We start from the raw sequence: 22,742 nt of genomic DNA, 5'->3' as shown, positions 1-22,742 counted from the left end.
GGAAAGATGATAGAAAAGTTTTACTTTGATCATTCTCCTGCGGATCATCCCAGGAGAGCTATGGTGTGTCAGAGGTGATGTAGGGTAATACGCATTATAAGTATCGTGCTTATTAGTATTACGATAGTTGCTAAAAGTTTCTGACTTTGGTGTTTGCTCTTTATTTTTGCAGACAGTTCTAACTTCAAAATACTGTACTGGAGTATGGTCCTTTTGTCCCGAGACCTCTCTGGTCCCAACATGAACATAAGGTTGGACCTCTTCTCCCTTAGAGTTTTCCTCACTACAGGGGTGAGTGTGCATGCTGAGAACCTTGTGGGCTCCAAGAGACCTCCACCCTAAGTCTGGTTGGTATATGGATGGCTCCAGGAACACAGGGGCTAGGAAAGAGCCTTCATGCTCCCATATTTTCCCAGCGCTCATCACTGGGTCTACCACATGATTTATGGGGAATGACATCATATGGCACCAAGTTTGGATCCGTGGTAATTTCCAGGGATGGCCTGTGATAGGGATGGAGATAGCTGGAAGCCCGAGAGGAATATGAATTGGAAAGTAGGCCTGAGGGTTACAAGCAGGAAGGTAGGCCCTGGAACAATTCCCCCTCACATCAAAACATCATCGCTTGAAGGTTGGGCCGATATTGACTTATTCCTCTCTTAATAAACTAGCCAGTTTTTGGATTCATTCTGTGTTTAGACATAGCACTGGCGTAAAGATACCATCTGGCGGCCACTTAGAATACTGAGTGATGTAATACCATACGAAGTGGAAAATTATAGACTACTTGTAACATAATGTTTTCTTAATAATTGAGATCTTTATTGCATAGTTGGATTTGGTGGGAAGAGGAAATTTTCAGAAATCTATAGAAAAGTCTTTAATTCATAAGTAAGCAAATCATTTAAAATTTTAAATTAAAAAAAACACCAAAATATACCTTTATATGACTGCAAGTATATACTATATTTGATAGGGGCTGGTGTACCTAAAGAAAAATGAGACTATGATATGTTCATTTATATGTCCTAACTTCTATTATTCTGTGCTAGGAAAAACCCTACAGGGATGATGCATATATCCCTGGTGAGTTTGGTCAACCACTGATGAGTTTTAAGAGGGCATTATTTCCCCTTGATTTTCTTACCTGACAAGAGCCCAGGGCTTTAGGAAAAAGGATCCATGTGGAGGATGGGCTTTGGGAGAGGAAGTGGTCTAAGAAACCTTGACTAAGGAGTTTAGAAAATACTGATGATTCCAAAAGGAAAAGGGTTTTAGTTAGTTTATAAGCAATTGACTCCTGATTAATTCTATGGGGTGATCCCTTTCAGATAATAGATCCATTTGATTCCCGCTTCATTGCCAGTGCCACTGAGGCAGGATACAATGAGCTTTGAGGTAATGGGGGTTTTGTGGCCTGAAGTGTTTCCTTCAAAGGAGACGACGATGTTGTTAGTTTTCTTAGAGCGCACAGTATCAACGGTTTTGACAGAGAAGGATGGGTTCTCCACAATGACGGAATAGGTCATGTGGTGGTAGAATACATTTTTGAAGGGAATGATTGTGCTGGAACCTGCTTTGATTTGGATGGGCCCCTGAGGTTTGGGGTACTGAGCCAGTCCAATGAGTGGGATAATGTACTCCCCTCCTATGGGAGAGGAGACATAGAGGTTGCCTCTCATTTCACCGAGCTGGCTGGGCTCAAAGTTGACTTCCACATTGACTTCAGTTCCTCCTTGGCCGCCTGGGGCTGCAAAGACAATCTTCTCCACATGGAAATCTTGGTTGTCAGTCTGAAAGGGGAGATGTAGAAGACGTAGAATCAGAGAGAAAGTCTTGGCAAATGTGTAGGTTGAAAAACAATACACTAAGATGGGGAGGGCATATCCATTCTCAGAGATCCCTTACTGAGTTGATTCAAGAGAAAACGTTTTGATGCTGTTATCTCAGATTTACTCAAGAGTCGATTCCTCCTAGAGATCCAGTGCCCATTTGTCTATAGAGTAAATTAATCTTTACATTGTTTGTGGGATGGTGAAAGGAAGTAGGGGTATACTACCTTGTGGCTTGGTATCATCTAAATTTGTTCTATATTTGCTTTTGGTGGATTTTGTTTCAAACTGTATGAATTTTAAATGTGACAAGTCACCAGGATGGCCTAATTTCAAAACATGACAGAGTTAATAGATATCAAATATGTGGCCGACTTCATAGCCACAATAGCCCTAACTTCTTAGCCCTAACTTCAAATTAGATTAAAATGGAAATATTTTAAAAATAAATAAAATTTCAATAAAAGATAGTCTCAATATGTGGCTCTCTAAATCAGTTGGTGGCTTGCAGGGATTCCTCTGTAGAGGTTAATGGCCCTCATTTTTATAGGAGTTTGACCCTTCTGTCCTAGAAGAAAGGGAAAAGGAAACTGATGCTGGAGATTTCCCATTGGTTGTCTGCTTTTATTTTTTATTCTGCCTGGGTGACAATTTTTATTTTATTTATCTTTACTCATTACTTTTATTTTTACTTATCTAGAAGTGGCTATAGTACCTCATCTCAGTCAAAGTAGTTTACTTTCTAGGCAGTGAACTTGAATCTCTTATAACTAACTCACTAAAAACTGGTAGATCTAGGTGAATCTGGGGTTGTTTGTGGAGAGGTGGATCTGGCTCGTGGCATTTTTTCCACCAGATCAGTCTTAAGTAACTCACTGAGCATGGTGGAGGCAACAAAACTCGAGAGGTATGTGTGCACACGTGTGAATAGGAGACACTAGACTGGGTGCTAACCTGCTGCTTGGCTAACTTGTCCTGGAAATTTCCAGTTTAGTTCTGATCTGCCCCAAGTGCCTCTGTGAGAAGAAATTCCTTAGTTCTGCTTAGTTTTAGCTTCCTAGGACTTCTATATCCTCCGTAGTGTATCTTTTGGAGCCTGAGCTTTGGCCCCAAGAAGATGGGTCAATCACTCACCTTACATGCATATTCTGTCTTCTGACGGGTGTAGTTAATGAATTTAGCATTCAGGGCCTGATTGCTCCCCAGGGGAACCTGGAAGTAGACTGGCTTCTCAGGCCGGCTTGGCAAGGCCTTAAGATTGAGTTCATATTGGTAGGTGCCCAGATCACTCTGGTGCAGATTCAGTCGCCCAACAGTCTCCCCGGCTTTCAGAGGTTGAAAGTCAAATGATATTGTAGCCTGAAGAAGAAGAAAGAAGTTCTGGTTAAGCAGAACATAGGGTTGAAAAAAACCCCAAGGCTGACGAAGATATGATTTTACTCAACTTGAGGGCAGTTACTTGTTCCTTGGGATTGACTTACAGACTCAACGACTTGGTCCTTTTTTTTCTCCTCAAGCTAAGGTATCTTAGGCTCCTGTATCCATGACCTCTTCATCTTATAAAATGCTTCTACCTTTTTTTTATTCTGCTGAGGACCTGAGTTAGGGACTCAGCAATTTAGGTACTACGGGACAAATAGCCCATTCCATGTGTATTTTAAATTCAAGACACCAAACCTTGCTTGATGGAGGCTTTGCTTATTCCTGGAATATCACCAATAATTGATACTAAAAAAACACCCCCCCCCAAAAAAATGGTCAGAATCTCATCTCCTGCCCATTTTCTTGATCATTTCAATCATTATTAAGCATTTCAATCACTTTTACAGTGCTAGAATTGTGAAGGGAAAAAAAAAAGAGAGAGATTTACTCTCAGAAAATAAACCCACTGTTATTTGAATTATTCCAGAATGTAACTAGTCAGGGAATGATAATGTCCCATACAAAAAGCCCAGACACTAACAGTCCCAGATCAGATGCGATCGTGCTCCGTACCTCTGAATTGGCTTGCACCGCAAACTGGGAGGGGATGCTGATATCGGGCACGCGGCAGTCTGTGGTGAAGTAAACAGAATAAGGCAGAGGATTCTCCACCTTGATGGAGGCTGAGGTACTCTGCCGAACAAAGGTAGTCATGTCGATTGTCTTAATGATCCCGGCCGAGAGGACTTTGAAAGACACCAAGTAGAACAGGTACTCGCTAGTTACCTCATTGCGGAAGATCACCTGTGGTCCGGGGACAGAGCAGGAAAGTGAGCACTTCAGAACACCGTGGCTGCATCCTAAATGAGTGAGAAGGCCTGGGAGGATTAAGATCATAGCTATCATTCCCTTTTCTTGGGTGTCATGTGCCAAAGGGAGGAAAAACCCAAATGTAGAGATGGGAAAGATGGAGAGAACGCCCATGCTAAAAGCAATTGTCAGAGGCTATACCTTAGTCCTGCTCTGGCAAGGCTTTTTCTTCTGGTTCTTTTTTTTCAAAAGTAAATGCATTTAATAAATAAGTGTAGATGTGAAAATTGCAAAGGAACATCTTCCCTATTAAACCTAGGGCAAACTCTCCCACTAATACAAAATCAGTGGAAGAAGGGGCAGACTTAAAGAATCAAGCATAAAGACTATTTGTACACACATACATAAATACATGTATATGTGAGTGTATGTATACAGACATACAGATTGAGTCAGTAATAAACATTGAAGTGACTACTATGTGCCAGGTCCATTCAATTTCTAGTTTTTTTGCTACTACAAAAAGGACTGCTACAAACATTTTGGCACATGTGGGTCCTTTTCCCCTTTTTATGATCTCTTTGGGATACAAGCTCAGTAGAGACACTGCTGGATTAAAGAATATGAAGTTTTATAGCCCTTTGGATATAGTTTCAAATTGTTCTCCAGAAAGGTTGAATCACTTCACAACTCCACCCAACATTTATCATTAGCTTTCCTGTCATCTTAGCTAAACTGAGACATGCGAAGTGGCACCTCACTCAATAGTGAGTTAGAATATTTTTTCATATGATTAGAAATGGCTTTAATTTCTTCACCTGAAAACTGATTGTTCCTATCCATTGACCACTTATCAATTCGGGAATAATTTGTATTCTTATAAATTTGAGTCAATTCTCTATGTATTTTACAAATGAAGTCTTTATCAGAAACAATAAATGTAATTCCTCCTCCCACCCCCAGCTTTCTGCTTTTAATTTTGGTAATATTGGTTTCATTGTATAAAATTTTTAAAATTTAACATAATCAAAATTATGTCCATTTTTGAATTTCATAGTGTTCGTTAGTATTTCTTTGGCTATAAATTCCTCTCTTCACCACAGATCTGACAGGTAGACCATTCCTTGTTTTTCATTTCGGCCTTATCTTGGTAGCGGGTGTTAAATGTTGGTCAATGCCTAATTTCTGCCATACTATTTTCCAGTTTTACCAACAAATTTTTTTTTTTTGTCAAATAGTGAGTTCTTATCCCAGAAGCAGGCGTCTTTGCTATAGTCACTGACTATTGTGATTTGTTGTACCTAACCTATTCCACTAACCCACTACTTATTTCTTAGCTAGTACCCAAATGGTTTTGATGACTGCTGCTTTATAATATAGTTTTAGGTATAGTACAGTTAGGCCAACTTCCTTTGCATTTTTAAATTAATTCCCTTGAAATTTCTGAACTTTTATCCTTCCAGATGAATTCTGTTATTATTTTTTCTAGCTCTATAAAGTAATTTCTTGGCAATTTGATTGGTATAGCACTGAATAAGTTGATTAATTTAGGTAAAATTGTCTTTATTATATTAGGTTGGCCTACCCATGAACATTTGATATTCTGCCAATTGCTTAGCTCTAACTTGATTTGTCTGAAAAGAATTTTGTGGCTTTGTTTTGGTAGGTAGACTCCCAAATGCTTTATATTATCTACAATTATTTTAAATGGGATTTCTCTCTATCTTTTGCTGTTGGACTTTTTTGGTAACATATAGAAATGCTCATGATTTATGTGGGTTTAATATATGTTATACAACTATGCTAAAGTTGATTCTAGTAATTTTTTAGTTGATTCTCTAGAATTCTCTAAGTATACTATCATGTCATCTACAAAAAGTGATAATTTTGTTTCCTCATTACTTACTCTAATTCATTAGGGAGACTGGTCTATAATTTTCTTTCTCTATTTTGGCCCTTCCTGATTTAAGTATCAGCACCATGTCTGTGTCATAAAAAGAATTTGATAAAACTCCTTCTTTCCCTATTTTTCCAAATAGTTTATATAGTATTGGAATTAATTTTCTTTAAATGTTTGGTATAATTCACTTGTAAATCCATCTAGTCCTAGAGATTTTTTCTGAGGCTTGTTCAATTTCTTTTTCTAAAATGGAACAATTTAAGTAATTTATTTCTTCCTGTTAATCTGCGCAATCTATATTTTTTGTGAGTATTATCCATTTCACTTAGATTTATTGGCATATCATTGGGCAAAATAGCTTTTAATTATTGCTTTAGTTTTCTCTTCATTGATGCTAAGTTCACACTTTTCATTTGCTTCCCTATTATTTCCTATTTGCTTCCCTATTATTCCCTTTCATATGCTTCCCTAGAGACTCACTTTCATAATCAAATGAGAAAGCATTTGTAAAAGCATAGTGCCTGACACACAATAGGTAGTTAATAAATGGTTTTCTCCATCACCTTCCTCTCCATGTAGGTTAATGCAAAACTATGATTCAAATGATGAAAGCTTATTTTATAATCAACTTATTTGAGAAACAGATCTATTCCATAAAGTGAGGTATATTTGTAGTGTTGCCACCCTTTGCCCTGGCTCAGGCTTCTCATGCCAGGCAATGTGTGAGTAGCCTTGGCATTTCTACCCCTGTTGATACCCCAAGTTAGAGCCCTTTTGCCAAAACCTGACACAGAAGGTAGAACAAAGTCTCCCAGGCAGGGGGTTTCTGTGAACTCTAGCCAGGAGACTGTATAATAGCAGTCTATATTCAATGAGAATAATCAAACACCCATTAATACCCAGAGAGCAGACTGTGCCTCCCAGGCTGAATTCTTCTGAGTGAGGGCCCTTTGTGTGGATGGTTCTCTTTGGGGGAATTTGATATTACTTGCTATCTGGCACATTTCCTGCTTGTTAGCCAGCATGTAGAAGCCCGTCTGCCTTAAGTGTCCTAGGTTGCTGCAGTTGGGGAGCAGGTGAGATGCAATGGCCCATCTATCTCCCTTTTGCTCATATGGACCTATACATATCATCTTTATCTCATTATCAAAGTTATTCATAAAAGCGGGCCCCATTTTGAATACCTTGCTGATCTCTGGGGAATGGATGGGAATAATTGTTGGCCAGCGTCGAGCCCCATCGACAGACAGACTCTGGCTGCAGGAGGGGGAGACGGCCAGAGCCCGGGACAGCGCTGGTGTTCCGCTTACCTTTGCTGAGAATATCCCTTCTTTGTAGGAAAAGAAGTTCAACTTGTAGTCTCTCTTGGATCCCGCCAGGACGTCGATGTAATCAAGCCCTTTTATTGTCATACTCAGGTCCTGCTTCTCTGGCTTAATCATGTCCACTATGACGCGGAATCTAGGAAGTGGGGAACAAGGCAGAAACCGAGCTGGGGTTTGTTGGAGATCAAGGGAGCGGAATTGGAAGTATCTGGCTCGACCCCCCCATTCTACGTGCAAGGAAAGACCACAAAGGGGAGGTGTAAAAGGCCTTTGTACCCAAGGAAAAAACTAAGGGCCTGAGAGGTTAGCTTCTGGGATTCCTTCAGCAGCCAGGAACAAGGCGCACATTTGAACTCAGTTCCCAACCCCACCCCCCTCCAAATTCGGCCATCTTCCTGTCACATGACATTCTGCTCCTAGGCCGCTGGAGAGTGGGCAGAAGGTGCTGACCCCTAAGTTCTTGCTGTTGGGGTGGGTCCAATTCTTCATGACCCCTGGGGGATATTCTGGGCAAAGACTCTGGAGCTGCTGGCCATTTCCTTTTTCAGCTCACATCACCAATGAGGGAACAGAGGCAGACAGCGCTAAGTGCCTTCTCCAGCTAGGACGGGGTTCCCAGGGCCGGGCCTGGCACTCCACCCAGCGGCGCGGCGACTGCCAGGGGTGAGAACGTACCTTGGAAGGGCCGCAGCAGGACCTCAAGAGATCCTTGGGGAAGGCCCACCGCTTTCTATCCGTGATGAGGCTCATGTCCCGTGAGGTTCCCTTATCTATAAGGCTGACCTTGCTTTACATCATTTTGCTTTTTTTCCTCGCTTTTTTGTTCACTGCCATTTTTAGAGCCATTTAGAAAGGCATTGCATTAAATACATTAACCTGCTGTTATGTATTCAGACATTCTCCATATAACAAATAAATAAATAAAGCAGCAATTTTTATTTTCGTACAGGTAGGTCTATTTCTTTTTAATAACTATATTCAAGAAGAAGTCAACAACAGAAATTGTTGGTTAAAGGGGGTGATTGTTTTGCCTTTTCTTGTATACTCCTAGACTATTTTTCAAAAAGTCCTGCTGGCAGCGTAATCAAATGCCTGCTTCCTTGCAAGATTGGATTTTGTCATTTTGGGCTTTTTTCCCTGTGTCCCAGTTTCATGGGCATAAGGTTGTATTTTAACGTCTTACTGAGAACACCTCTAATTACAAGAGAGGCATCTGGGTGGTATGGTGAATAGAGTGTGGGGTCAGGGGTCAGAAAAACCTAAATATTAATTCACCCTCAGACTCTAGCTATGTGATCACTTCACCACTACCTTAGTTTCCTCATCTATAAAATGGACGTAATAAAAGTGCTTTGCCTCCTAGAATTGTTGTGAGGACAAAATGAGATATTTATAAAGCACTTTTCAAACCTTAAAGTGCTGTATAAATGTATGTTGTTATTATAATCTGACTGGCTTTTATTGTGTTTATTAAAAATTTGTATTTCTTCCTCCCCAAACGAGAAAGTGGGCAGCCTTTTCAGACATGTGTGTGTGTGTGTGTGTGTGTGTGTGTGTGTGTGTGTGTGTATTTTTAACTTGCAGCTATCCCCTCTGCTTGTGTGGCTGACATGCTGACCATGGGCTCTGCTTTCTGGGTTCTGATGGACAGGAGAACCTTGCCGGGCCATCTGAGAAACACCCCTTCCCCTCCCCCCATCGCCTCACCTCTGGGCCTTGTTCAGCCAGTTTTCGACAGGCAATAGCTCAACATAGGGCGTTTTGCTTGGCACTTCCCGGTAGATATTGGCTACTGCTTTGGGAGCTTCAGCAGTCCCTTGAAGAAGATACAACCAGCCTGTCCCATCAGGGAGCGGGAAGAAGACCGAGCCCTGAGGAGAAGAAGCAATATTATCTGAAATAAACTCAAAGCCCTCTATTAGTAACTAGTAGAATGAACTTTTTGGGAAACTTTAACAGGGCTAATGGATTCCCCTAGTCCTAGAAACACTAGAGAGCCCAATAATGGAAAGCCCAGTCACTGATAACAAAATTTTCTTGCTGTTATTGTAGAAGGGGAAAACCCAAAGAAAAAAGAACTGATTGACCTAATAGGGGCAGTGGGGTGCAGATGTACAAGACCACGTACCGTATGCTTCCGATTATCAAGATTCATGGTGAGGGGCCTGTAAGTGATCTCATAGGGCCTGTTTTGCTGATGGGCTTCCAGGACGAGAAACTCTGGCCCTTCCCAGTGCTCTCCTTCAAAGATGGGCTGCAGATTCCAGGTTTGATTGGTGCGATTAGACAGCATGATGCTCTGGGTTTGTTTGGAGCGCACTTGACAGCTGAAGTTCACGGTCTGGAACAAGGAGGCCCCCAGGTTAGCTTCAATGGAAAGTCTTCTGCCTTATATCCGGTGCTGGGGGGGTGTGAGGGAGGCAAGCACCCCGTTATGAAATGGGGACCCCCTGGAAAGTGCTAACTAAACTTCATAATGCAAGCGACAGGTCTCTCAGTTGCCAGAAGTTCTGCTTGGGCACTGGTGGGCCAGTTGGATGGATCCCAAGGAGAAAGTAATGTTTTATGGCATAAATGGGTCAGGAACTTTCCAATTTATTGACCACAATTTCTGCATTGAGTCATTTCTCGGAATCAGAAAACCTGATTCGAGCCTGGCTGATACTCTGCAGCTGGCTGGTCCAGGGCACAAACTTTGTAACTTCTCTGTGCCTCCGTTTTCTTATCTATAAAATGGAGGTTAAATATTTGCACATCTTCTAGTTCAGAATTGAGGGGGGGGGATGTCATAAACTCATTTAAAGAAATGAGATATCATTCCTATTTTATGAAGATTCTACCAATTTTCCAGAATGAAAAATACCCTTCAGATTTTCTGGTCTAATTTATACTTTTTCTTCAGGATTTAAGGAAACAACTGTGTGTTTCTTTTTTTTAGAAGGGAAATAAACAGGGTCCTTGGGATGGTATTTCACTCTCTTGGCCTGAAAGAAGTAAAAGGGATGATGTGGGAGACCTTTATGATCTTTCAAACAGTTTTTCATATTTTTCACTTTTTCTAACCTCTCCCTGATCTTCTTTAGTTTTTCCTTGATGTCAAAATGTGGGGAACAATTTCTCCTTGTAGTTTTCTTTTTAATCTTGTGAGTTTGTTGAGAGAAAAATCATTGGGAAATGTTGGCTGAAGCATCCTAACTCCCTCTCTGCAGCTCACCCTGGAGCTGAGGTTCAAGCTGCTTGTGTGTATGAATCACAATTCCACTTTTGCTCTTTTTGCTCTTAGTGCTTTGGAGTGCTCGTGAGATGAAATCCTTACAAGAGTCTGCCACTGAAGGGAAAAACTATTTCATTGTAAAATATATTTATAATCGCTACCAGCAGATCTCCAAGTAATTTCTATATAGACCCCTGGGAGTCCCTAAGATGTTTTAAGAGAGGACCACAAGGTCAAAAAAACTTATGATATCATGGAGGAATGTATTTGTTAAAATGCTCTTTCCTTTTCTAACAATATATCCATGTAAGACTTCACCTAAAATAATAGATCTCAACAGATTGAATATGGAAGCAGATATGAGAAGCAAACTGCTTTCGATTAAGTCAGACATTAAAGATATTTGCAAAAAATTACAAAATAATGCTTCCTTTTTCATTTTCTTGGCTTTAGAAAACAGCTATTTTTCATAAGAATGAATTATTTATGATAACATGTAATGAGTTTATTATTATTATTTAAATGAATTAAATAATACAACTTTATGTTTTAATTTCTAGAATGGTAAATATTGATAGACATAACTGAAATAATCAGATTGATTCTGCCTCTTTTTAAAAATTGATCCTATTTAAAAATTAATTAAATTAGTCCTGTAACTGTTAGGTCATGATTCTTTTATCTCTGAATTTAGTTTAGAAATTCAACTGGCCTATAATAAGTTAACTTTAGAAATCTAGTTCTCTATCACAGTTCTATTTTTGTGTCAAGGAAATCTGTCATCCTTGAAGGAGGTAGGTGGACACAAAGGATTCTGGTCTAGCATCTTTGCCATCAAACTGTCCTTCAAGGATATCTGATTTGCAATCCAAAGATGTCTGGCCCACTATCCTTAACCTTGTAGTTGGATTCAATCAGCATTTCTTAGTCCTAGTTTCTAACCTTCCCAGTTTCTAACCAATCAAGTCATCCTCGCCTCCATAATACTGTCTATCTTGTATTGTCTTCCCAACCTATCAAATTCTGAAACTCTCTGGAATCATAAGAAGGCATCTTTGGCATTGAGAGAAATCATTAATCCAATTTACTGGTTACTGGTAGCCTAACTAATAAATTGATCATGCTCCTAAGAATCATTTTCAAATGTGCCAGAATTCATATAAACAAAATCTCTTTGGGGGTCCTCAATAATTTTTATGAGCGGTCCTGAGACTAAAAAGGTTGACAAATGATGGTCTACCCATTTTGGTCTTATTAGATTGCAGGCTATTTAATGAGCACTTTCCCATGTACGTTGCTAAGGCTAGAGCTATTTCTATATCTATATCTATATATATATATATATAGATATAGATATATATATATATATTTACATGCTTCAACATTTCAAGCATCTGATTTCTTCATGGGACATGCTTTGCTCCACAGCCTGACATGGCTGGCAATCTCTCTGTGACTTAGCAGACGGCTTTCGGTGGTGGCTGGAGCCAGTCATTTATTAATCTATTCCAAGTCCAGTGGTCTCCCAGGCACGGGCAATCCTGCCTACCCCAAATTCTATCAGGGGAACTCTGTTCCAGCGGCGGGCACTGGAAGGCCTGTAACCAGTGCTTCTCTTGTATGTGTGTGGGGTTCGGCAGCTTTCCTGCTCAGTCAGTGTCACCTGTGGGCTCCCTGGGCTCCCTGAAATAGGAGAGATCTTTAGCAGAAGACAAGCACATGAGGCCTCTTAACTGGATAATCCGTGTTATGTGAATCGGGTTTCAAGTAATGTGCCCAGTAGAACATCACACTATTGCGCTGAGGACACAAAGCTCTCTGCTGTACTCATTACACCGCTTGATCTGGGCTCTTCTGTTTGTGGATGGGAGAGACTTACCTCTTTTATTCCGGACACGCCCACACAGACTCCAGACAGGGTGAGCAGGAGAGGTTTGCTCCCCTGGATGGTGCAGGGCAAGTTTTTGTAGAGGCTCTCCTTGCCCAGCTCTGTAGGCCGATAGATCACTTCAAAAGCAACCTCCATCCCAGGGGTGATGTAGCCTTTGGTTGGGGTAATGGAGAAATTAGGTGCAAATTTCTTGGAATCCCACTGGAATCTTTTCAGACAAAGAAAAAAAGAGAATTGTAAAGGTATACCCACTACTGTCTATCAAATCCAGTGGTCCACATTCTACAGGGAACCTTCTAGGGTCCTCCTCCAGCTTAGTGTCTTCCCTCTGAAATTACCCCGATTTATTTTGTTTGCCAGAGGGTGTTCCTTTTGGGGGCAGGCACTGTCTTTTGCCTCTTTTTGTACCCTGGAGTACAGGCGCAGGGCCTGGCACTAACGGATGCTTGGTAAATACTGGCCAGTCAGTACATATTTATTAAGGCATTTACTAAGGTGTGGCTTGGTGATGAGGAGGGAAAACATTCTGGGCATGGGGGATGGCCAGAGCAAATGTCGAGAGCTGACACGGGGAGGGGCCATGGATGTCCAAAGAGTGCACTTTGGAAAGAAGGTGCGGGAAGGCAGAAGGGGAGAGGGACAATGTCTGAGGAAAGGCTGAGGAGGGAGAACTGAGAAAAGGCCATTGGATCTGGCAATCAAGGATCAACAGTGCCTTTGGTGAGGTTGGAAGCCAAATTGCAGGGAGTCAAGGAGAGAGTGTGAGGAGAGAAAATGGACCCTTCAGGAAGTCTAGCAGAGAAGATAGAGGTCAGTAGGGAGAGGGATGGAGGATCAAGGGAGGGTTTCAGAGGAGGAGGGAGACATGGCATGTTGTAGAAGTAGAAGGCAGCAGTCAGAAGACAGGAAGAGATTGAGGCAGTTTACTGGAAGCCAAGGATTAAGTTGCTATTTTTAAGCCTGGGTAGCTGGCTTGGGAGGCAAGACAAGTCAACAGCATCCTCAGAAAAAATAAGGCAAGAACTGCTGGTCCCCAGGAGCCCCTGGGAAATCCCAAAGGGCATACAAGTCAAGCCGATGCTAGTGTTAAGAAGCTGCATGATGTGGGCTTATGCTCCTTTCACAGAGCATGGAGGAAGTCTGGCTGCTGGTCCTATCTATTCCCCTAACATACTGTGAGTCAATGGGGAGATCCCATCCCCTTTTGGGACCTTTATTTTCTCATCTATGTAGTGAAAGCATTGGGCTAGACATCTCTCAGCTCCCTCTTAACAAAGTAGAGTTATTGAGGCTTTCTAATGTCACCAGAAATAGGAATATATATATAATATATAAATATAACAATATTTATATTATAATTTATAATATTTATATTAATAAAATATAATAAATCAATATAAATATATAAAACTCCTGCTAATGGCTTGTATCAATCATCTCCCATATTGCAACTCTTCTTTATGCAGAGCAATCCATTCAATCAGATATTTATATCCAGTTTATACAGGGCTCTGCAGGTAAAAGGACAAGGACATAGTATACATCCACATCCTCGTGGTGTTTGTGTGTATGTATGTGTATAGTTCTGGATACATAAATACCAAGCACCCTTCTTGGGGAAGCTGGAGTAGAAATGAAAGGGAGTGAATGGAAGGAATGTGATGATTAGAGCATGATGCTCCTCGGTCATGCTTCCCATTCCAGGAGGTGACAGTCCCTCCAAACACCCATGGGGCAAGCTGGGAGACAGCCTGACTTCCTGGTCATTTCATCTACCCTCTAAAGAGTCTGGTTCTCAACTAGGAAGCACAAGTCCATGGCAGTCCAATAACCCATTGGAGGACATATTTCTCTGTACGTCCAAATGACCGTACAGAGACTAGCTCAGGTGCGTGGTCAGTGTTTGTGGACTGACTGACAAATAGGAGGGACTCGATAGGATGTGAGAGAAGCAGGGCTGCTGCCGGCACATCACAGTAAGGGGTGGGGGGGGTGCCCATGGGAAATTCAGGTCTCTTACTACCCTGATGGGGGGATGGGGATGGCTGCTCCTGAGCGGGGGGCTGCTGAGGTGCAGCCTGGACGCACAGCCCCTACCTGGCTCCAATGTCCCCAGTGTTCATCATGAGGAGCCGACGCGTCGCATGAGACTGATAGACCACAGCCCCAAAGGGGATGTGCTCCTGGTCCAGAGTGATCTCCAGGGCTTGGCAGCAGCCATTGATGAGAAACAGGGGACGCAGGCACCCCGTGTAATCCAGGGTTACCTCCTCATTAAACTGGGGGACACGTTTATTGGGGGAGAAGACAATATCCACTTTACAGGTTTCTTGGGGCTTCAGAGTAATGTTGAAACAAGGTGTTATGGTAATAACCTGAATGGGCAGAAAGACAAATACTAGAGTAGGCAGTCGGCAAGCTCTGTGTTAACTGGCCTAGTGGGCCAATGGTTGGTCCACAATGGGTCCTGAGCCTCTTGGGGCATCACATCACATCCATAAAATCTAGGTTTATAAAATCATAGGGCATGAGGTGGAAGGGGCTCTAGTTAAATTTCCTTGTACAGATGAGGAAATGGGACTTAAGAGATGTCATCCGTCTTCCCTAAAGTTGTACACAATCTGAGATGTATATTTGCTGGCACCTTGTGGTGGGCAATGCAAAAAGCATTGGTGTAGGAGCCAGAGGGGGCCTTGCTACCAAGTGGACTGTTTCCTTATCTGTGAAATTATGAGGTACACTAGGAGTTATGATCCTAAGTCACCCAGCTTAATTTTTTTCCACCTCACCCATCTTATTAGACAAGGTTTTTATTTCCTTAAAAAAAATTTTAGCTGAACCATGAGTGAGTAGATATGAGTCTTCAATGGCCTTTGTTGGCTTTATTATTGATGTAATTTACTATGCTAGTTGATTTCCTAATGTTAAATTTTTTTTTTCCATTCCTGGAATAAACTCATATTACAAAGAAAAAAAAAATTTTTAGCTGAAAGTAAAGTGAGTAGAACCAGGAGGTCACTGTACACAGCAACAGCAAGATCAATTCTGATGGACATGGCTCTTTTCAACAATGAGATGATTGATGCCAGTTCCAATGATCTTGTGATGGAGAGAGTCATCTGTACCGAGAGAGGACTGTGGGAACTGAGTGTGGATCACAACCTAGTTATTTTCACTCTTTTTGTTGTTGTTTGCTTGTATTTTTCTTTCTCATTTTTTTCCTTTTTGATCTGATTTTTCTTGTGCAGCAAGATAAATGGGGAAATATGTATAGAAGAATTGTATACAAGGATTAATTGTTGTCTAAAGGAGGGGATGGGGGAAGGGAGGGAGAAAAACTTGGAACACAGGATTTTGCAAGGGTGAATGCTGAAAATCTCAGTGCATATATCTTGAAAATAAAAAGCTTTAATAAAAATTTTTGGCTGAGAAAAATGCTTTACAATAGCTCTTATTTCCTCACAGGCTTTTTTGGGGGGAGGGGGGAGGGAGGGAAGAAAGCTTTGAGAATGTATTAGTATTGCCTAACTTTGTTTCTGCTGATTATTTCCTTCATTTCAGTCCCAGAGCAGAAGTGGGTGTTATCCCAGAGTGGGAAAAGGAAGGCAATAAGTAGTTATGAAGCACCAACTATGTGCCAGGCACTGTGCTAAGCACTTCACAAATATTATCTTAACCCTTTGAGGTAGGTACTATTATTATCCCCATTTTACAGTTGTTAAAAAACAGAGATAACGCAAGTCAAGTAATTTGTGCAGGGCCACAGAGCTAGTAAATATCTGAGGCTGCATTTAAATTTAGGTCTTCCTGATTCTAAGCCCAATGCTCCATCTACTGCCCCCTAGTTATCTTTAAGATTCAGCTAGGAGAAAGAATGGGTCAGGATGCTGAAAAGGGACAGTCCTTCCTGAGCTCTGCTTACTAGGGCTGGAAGCCCAACTCTGGGTCCTTCGTGGCGGGGTTGGGAGTCATTCTGCTGTCAGAATGAAGTCATCAAAGTAAAAGAACCCCTAATGATCCTGACCCATGAGCTCACCGGTTTCTCTCCAGGGACTCTCAACTTTTTCTAGACAGACTACTCTGTCCCATAAATATGTTTTTATCACTGTATCTTAGGTCATTCCTAGGAAGTCCTCATCCCTCCCATCCTCTTCTTTGCCTATTTAATCCTCCCACACCATCTCAAATGCCGTCTCTTCCAGGAATCCATTCTGGATCTTCTTGCTCAGGCCCAACCTTCTTCTTCAGAATTTACAGGATTAAATGAGATAATGCTTCTTAAAGCAGCCACCATGAAAATACTTCTCTAGGCTTCTGAGTCAGGGAACCCAGGTTCAAATCCTGCTTATTATTTGTGTGACTTTGTGCAAGTCACAGCCTCAGCTTTCTAACCTCTGAGGCCCCTTTCAGTAGCAGTCTGATAATTCTAGGCACTGTTATACTTCTCTGTGTTGGTGTCTTTCACCAACAAATTATTCAAAGAATAATCAAATTATTCAGAGAATGTCTCATCGACATTTTGCATTTCCCTCCAATCCTAGTTGTTTGCTCTCTTTACAGTTGGTGCTTAATAAATGTTTGCAATATTTATATCTGTTCTTAAGACTATCCTAATGAAACAGGTTTTTTTTCTGATGTTTAGGGCTGTAAAGTACTGCTGATCCAGTAATAAAAGAATAGGGTCAAAGATTAGATCAGGCAATACTTGAGCTCAGTATCTCCATCATATATAAACATCTTGAGAAATTTTATCTTTTACCTCTCTCTCTCTCTCTTTCTCTGTGTATGTCTCTCTGTCTCTGTCCCTCTCTCTTTATGTGTAATGCTATTCCATGATTTTTAATACATGTATATATATATATACATATTTACATATATACAATATATGTATATATACATATTTATATATACACTGTATATGTATATATGTATAATATATATTATATATACATATATCTGTATGTATATCTATGCATGCATATGTATATGTATATATGTGTATTCTACTATCTAATTCTACTATCTAACTGGTATATATATGTATATATTTGTATATGTATATATATACACATACATATCAAATGATTTTTTTTTGCTTATTATATGCTGTATCTTAAGCACTTTATAGGCAGCTAGGTGGTATAGTGAATAGAATGGTGGGTCAAGAAGAATCAACTTTCTGAAATCAAATCTGGTTTCAAACACTCATTAATTGTGTGATTCTGAGAAAGTCCCTTTACCCAGTCTGCCTCAGTTTCCTCATCTGTAAAATGATCTGGAGAAGAAATGGCAAACCACTAATATTTCTGTCAAGAAAACCCCAAATGAGGAAAATGAGTTTTCAAAATAACCAAATAGCAATAACCAAAAGCACTTCATAAAGATTCTCTCATTTGAGAGAATATTTGGTGGCTTCTCTCAGTAAGGTTGCCCCGTAGATGAATGACATACAGAGCATTTACAGATTTGTGCTACTGGGATCCCCTGTGGAAATGGGATTTTCTGAGTTGATATCTTTATTATTTGACCATTATGTGATATGACACAGAGAATGCCCAGGTACCTAGCTTCTCTGGCCAAGAACGCATCTCAGAGCCAGAGGTACATCTTACTGTAATAGAACTTATGTTATTAAAAAAGGAAAATTAGTTCTGGTGGAGGAGCCAAGATGGCAGAGAAGCAGGAAGGTGCTTGAACTTCCCCAGTTTTCTCTCAAAAACCACACAAAACCCAGCTTCTGAATAGTGTTTGACAGAATGAAACCACTCTTCAGCTCAAGACAGACTGGAAGAACTTCAAGAAAGATAATTTCACTGGAGTGAAAGAGGTGTTTAGCCCAGCTAGGGAGGTTAATAGAATCTTAGAAAACTTAGATATAATAGATCTCTAGAGAAAACTAAATAGCGATAGAAAGGAATATACCTTTTTCTTCGCACCTACACAAAAAGTGACCATTAGGGGATAAAAACTTCACAATCAATTGAGAAAGGCAGAAATAGTCAAATGTGGGGCAGTTAGGTGGTACAATGGATAAAAGTCAGGAGAACCTGAGTTCAAATCTAATCTCTCAGATACTTTACACTTTCTGGCTGTGTGACCCTGGGCAAGTCACTTAACCCTAATAGCCTCAGCAAAAACAAAAACAAAAACAAACAAACAAGAAGAAATAGTCAAATGCTTCCTTTTTTTCAGGTCACAATGCATTAAAATTACATTCAATAAAGAGTCCAGGAAAGATAGACTAGAAAATCAATTGGAAATTTAATAATCTAATTCTAGAGGATGAGTGAATTAAACAATAAATCATAGAAACAATCAAATTATTTCATCCAAGAGAAGGACAATAATGAGACAATATACCAAAATTTATGAGATGAAGCCAAAGCAGTTTTTAGGAGATTTTATAACTCTAAATAGTTACAAGACTAAAACCAAGAAAGAGGAGATCAATGAATTGAGAATTCAACTAAAAAAGCTAGAAAAACAACAAATCAAAACCCCCCCAATTAAATACCAAATTAGAAATTCTGAAAATCAAAAGAGAGATTAATAAAATTGAAAATAAGAAAACTATTGAACTAATTAACAAAACTAAGTGTTGGTTTTATGAAAAAAACCAACAAATAGCTAAATCTTTGGTTAGTTTGATTAGAAAAAGGAAAGAAAAACTCAAATTACCAGCATGAAAAATGAAAAGATTAAACTTACCACCAATCAAGAAGAAATTAAAGCAATTATTAGGAACTATTTTGCTCCAAAAAATCTGACAATCTAATTAAAATAGACGAATATTTTTTAAAATGTAAATTGTTTAGATTAGCAGAAGAGGAAAAAATTACTTAAATAGTCTCATTTTTGGAAAAAAAAGCAAGTGATCAGTAAACTCCCTAAGAAAAAAATCTTTAGGACCAGATGGATTTACAAGTGAATTCTGTGAAACATTAAAGAATAATTAGTTCCAATACTACATAAACTATTTGGAAAAATAGGTAAAGAAGGAGCCGTGCCTAATTCCTTTTATGATACAAATGTGGTACTGATACCAAAACCAGGAAGAGCCAAAACAGAGAAAGAAAATTATCAGAATAAACACTGATACAAAAATTTTATATAAGATATTAGCAAAGAGATTTGAATAACTTATCAGTTGACTCACTATGACCAAGTGAGATTTATATCAGGAATGCACAGATGGTTCAATATCAGGAAAACTATTGCCATAAATGACCATATCAATAACAAAACTAAGGAATCATATAATAATCTCAATAGATGCATAAAAAGCTTTTGACAAAATACAGCACCCATTCCTATTAAAACCACTAGAAAGCATAGACATGGATGGAGTTTTCCTTAAAATGATAAGCAGTATCTATCTAAAAAAATCAGCAAGCATTATTTGTAATGGGGAGAAGCTAGATGCATTCTCAATAAGCTCAGAAGTGAAACAAAAATGCCCATTATCACAACTATTATTCAATATTATATTAGAAATGTTGGCTTTAGCAATGAGAAAAGAAAAAGAAATGAAAAGAATTAGAGCAGTAATGAGTAGATAAAACTATCACTCTTTGCAGATGATATGATGGTATACTTGGAGAATCCTAGAGAATCGTCCAAAAATTTACCTGAAACAATTTAACAACTTTAGCAAAATTGCAAAATATAAAATAAACCTACACAAATCATCAGCATTTCTATATGTTACTAAAAAAGCCCAGTAGCAAGAGATAGAAAGGGAAATTCCATTTAAAATAATTATGGACAAAATAAAATATTTGGGAGTCTACCTGCCAAGACAAACTCAGAAACTTTATGAACACAACTACAAAACACTTTTCACACAAGTAAAGTTATATCTAAACAACTGAAAAAATATCAGTTGCTCTTGGGCAGGCTCAGCTAATACAATAAAAATGACAATTCTATCTACTTGTTTTGTGCCATACCAATAAAAATGCCAAAAGATTAGAGAGCTAGAAAAAATATCAACAAAATTCTTCTTGAGCAACAAGATTCATCTGGAATAACAAAATTCATGTGGAAGAACAAGAATATCAAGGGAATTAATGAAAGAAAATGCAGAGGATGGTGGCCTAGCAGTATCACAGCTAAAACTCTATTATAAAGCAACAGTCTTCAGAAATATATAGAACTGGCTAAGAAATTGAGTGGTGGATCAATGGAATAGGTTAGATACACATGACACAAAAATCAATGATTATAGTAAGTTAGTACTTGATAAAACCCAAAATTCCAGCTTCTGGTTTAAAAACTCACATTTCACAAAAATTTCTGGGAAAACTGGAAAATAATATGTCAGAAACTTGGCATAGATATGCTTCTCACACCTCATACCAAATCAAGGTAAAAATGGTTACATGATTTAAGTATAAAAGGAGATACTATAAGCAAATAAGAAGAGCAAGAGATAGTTTACCTATAGATCTTTGGAGAAGGGAGAAATTTATGATCAAATTAGAGAACATTATGAAATACAAAATAGAAAACTTTAACTACATTAAATTAAAAAAAATTGCACAAACAAAACCAACACAGACAAGAAGCACAAAGCTGGGAAAAATTTTTTTTTACAGCCAGTGTTTCTGATAAAGGCCCCATCAAGTTTATAAGAATATAAGTCCTCCCCAATTGATAAATGATCAAAGGATAAGAACAGACAATTTTCAGATGAAGAAATTAAAGCCATCTATTGTCATATGAAAAAATACTCTAAATCATTATTAATTAAAGAAATACAAATTAAGACAACTCTGAGGTACCATTTCACATCTCTCAGATTGACTAAGATGATAGGAAAAGAAAATGATAAATATTGGTGGGGATGTGGGAAAACTAGGATACTAATGCCTTGTTGGTAGAATTATGAAATGGTCTAAGCATTCTGGAGAGCAATCTGGAACTCTTACCACAGGGCTATCAAAATGTGCATTCCCTTTGACCTAGCAGTGTTTCTACTGGGCTTCTATCCCAAAGAAATCATAAAAAGGGAAAAGGACCCACATGTGTAAAAATGTTTGTGACAGGCTTTTTGTAGTAGCAAGAAACTGGAAACTGATGTCCATCAGTTGGCAAATGGCTGAACAAGTTATGGTATATGAAGGTAATGGAATATTATTATTCTATAAAAATAATGAACAAGCTTATTTTAGAAAGGCCTGGAAAAATTTACACAAATTGATATTGAGTGAAACAAGCAGAACTAGGAATACATTGTACACAATAAAAGCAAGACTGTGATGATCAACTATCACAGACTTATATGCTAGCTTTACTTTATTTTCATTTTTCTTTTGTTTTTTTCTCAAGTTGTTTTCCACTTTTGTTCTGATTTTTCTCTTCCAGCATGATTCATAAAGAAATACGTAAAAAATTAATGTATAAATATAACCAAAAAAGTTGTTTTATATGTAACTTAGAAAAATAAAAAAGAACCTCATAAAGTAAGATGTAAAAAAATGAATGTACATGTATAACCCCCAAAAAGTTGTTTGTTTTACGTGTAGCTTGGAAAAATTAAAATGAAAAAGAACTTCATAAGGTAATATGTAAAAAATGAATTTACATGTATAACCAAAAAAAGTTATTTCATGTTTAACTTGGGAAAATAAAAATTAAATAAAAGAACCTCATAGATGCAGAAATATCTTCTATTAGGGCTGCTTGCTATCTAGGGGAGGGGGTGGAAGGTGGGAGGGAAAAATAGGAACAGAAGTGAGTGCAAGGGATAATGTTGTAAAAAAATTATCCTGGCATGGGTTCTGTCAATAAAAAAGTTATTATAATAAAAAAAATTCTAAAAAAAATAAAGAAATATCTTCTATTAAAAAGAGATGAAAACTGAGCTAGGCACTTTGGGACACCTTACCTTGACTTCTCTGAGTTCCATAACATTGAACTTTGTTACTAGGTTAAAAGTCAGCGAGATGAGGCTGTGGTTCACAATTAAGGCGGTTCTCTTGACTACTTGCCCTGGTAAGAGAGCTCCAAACTTCACAATCCTATTTTCAGGATCCAAGACTGTGACCTATGGGAGAGGGAAAAAGGAAAAAGAATCATGGATGTTCAAGAGGAGGAAGTTGAAAGGCAAGATGGATGGAGGGAAGGAAGGAAGGGATGAAAGCAAAGAAAAGAACAATTATTGAGGGTGATTTAAAAGATGAGAGAAAATAGTGAAATAAATGCAAATAAAAAGAAGGGTGAAAATGAAGGGGGTGACAGATGGGATAGGGAAATAACCGTGAAAAGAGAATTAGGGATTAAATAAAAATGAGGTGTTTTGAGTAGGGAGAATTCTCTATAGAGTGAGTCAGACAAATTCCCAAGG

The 22,742-nt window shown here is 39.0% G+C and overlaps 1 protein-coding gene across 1 annotated transcript in view; it reads right to left on the bottom strand.

Annotated features, from left to right (window-relative positions):
- Positions 1–333: 333 nt before the first annotated feature.
- Positions 334–22,742, bottom strand: part of HYDIN (HYDIN axonemal central pair apparatus protein) — a 404,272-nt gene continuing 381,863 nt past the window's right edge. Inside the window, exons 78-86 of the mRNA XM_031949959.1 lie at positions 22,284–22,442; positions 14,492–14,769; positions 12,383–12,602; positions 9,418–9,630; positions 8,997–9,160; positions 7,275–7,425; positions 3,828–4,058; positions 2,967–3,191; positions 334–1,793 (exon numbers count right to left, since the gene is read on the bottom strand). Of these exons, the coding sequence (XP_031805819.1) occupies positions 1,311–1,793; positions 2,967–3,191; positions 3,828–4,058; positions 7,275–7,425; positions 8,997–9,160; positions 9,418–9,630; positions 12,383–12,602; positions 14,492–14,769; positions 22,284–22,442 (2,124 nt within the window). The 3' untranslated portion in view covers positions 334–1,310. The remainder of the gene's footprint in view (positions 1,794–2,966; positions 3,192–3,827; positions 4,059–7,274; positions 7,426–8,996; positions 9,161–9,417; positions 9,631–12,382; positions 12,603–14,491; positions 14,770–22,283; positions 22,443–22,742) is intronic.

This window comes from Sarcophilus harrisii, chromosome 2, assembly GCF_902635505.1.
Source record: "Sarcophilus harrisii chromosome 2, mSarHar1.11, whole genome shotgun sequence".
Classification (NCBI taxonomy): domain Eukaryota; kingdom Metazoa; phylum Chordata; class Mammalia; order Dasyuromorphia; family Dasyuridae; genus Sarcophilus; species Sarcophilus harrisii.
Note: the sequence above shows the minus strand (reverse complement) of the source record. Positions and strands in the feature narration are given on the sequence as shown.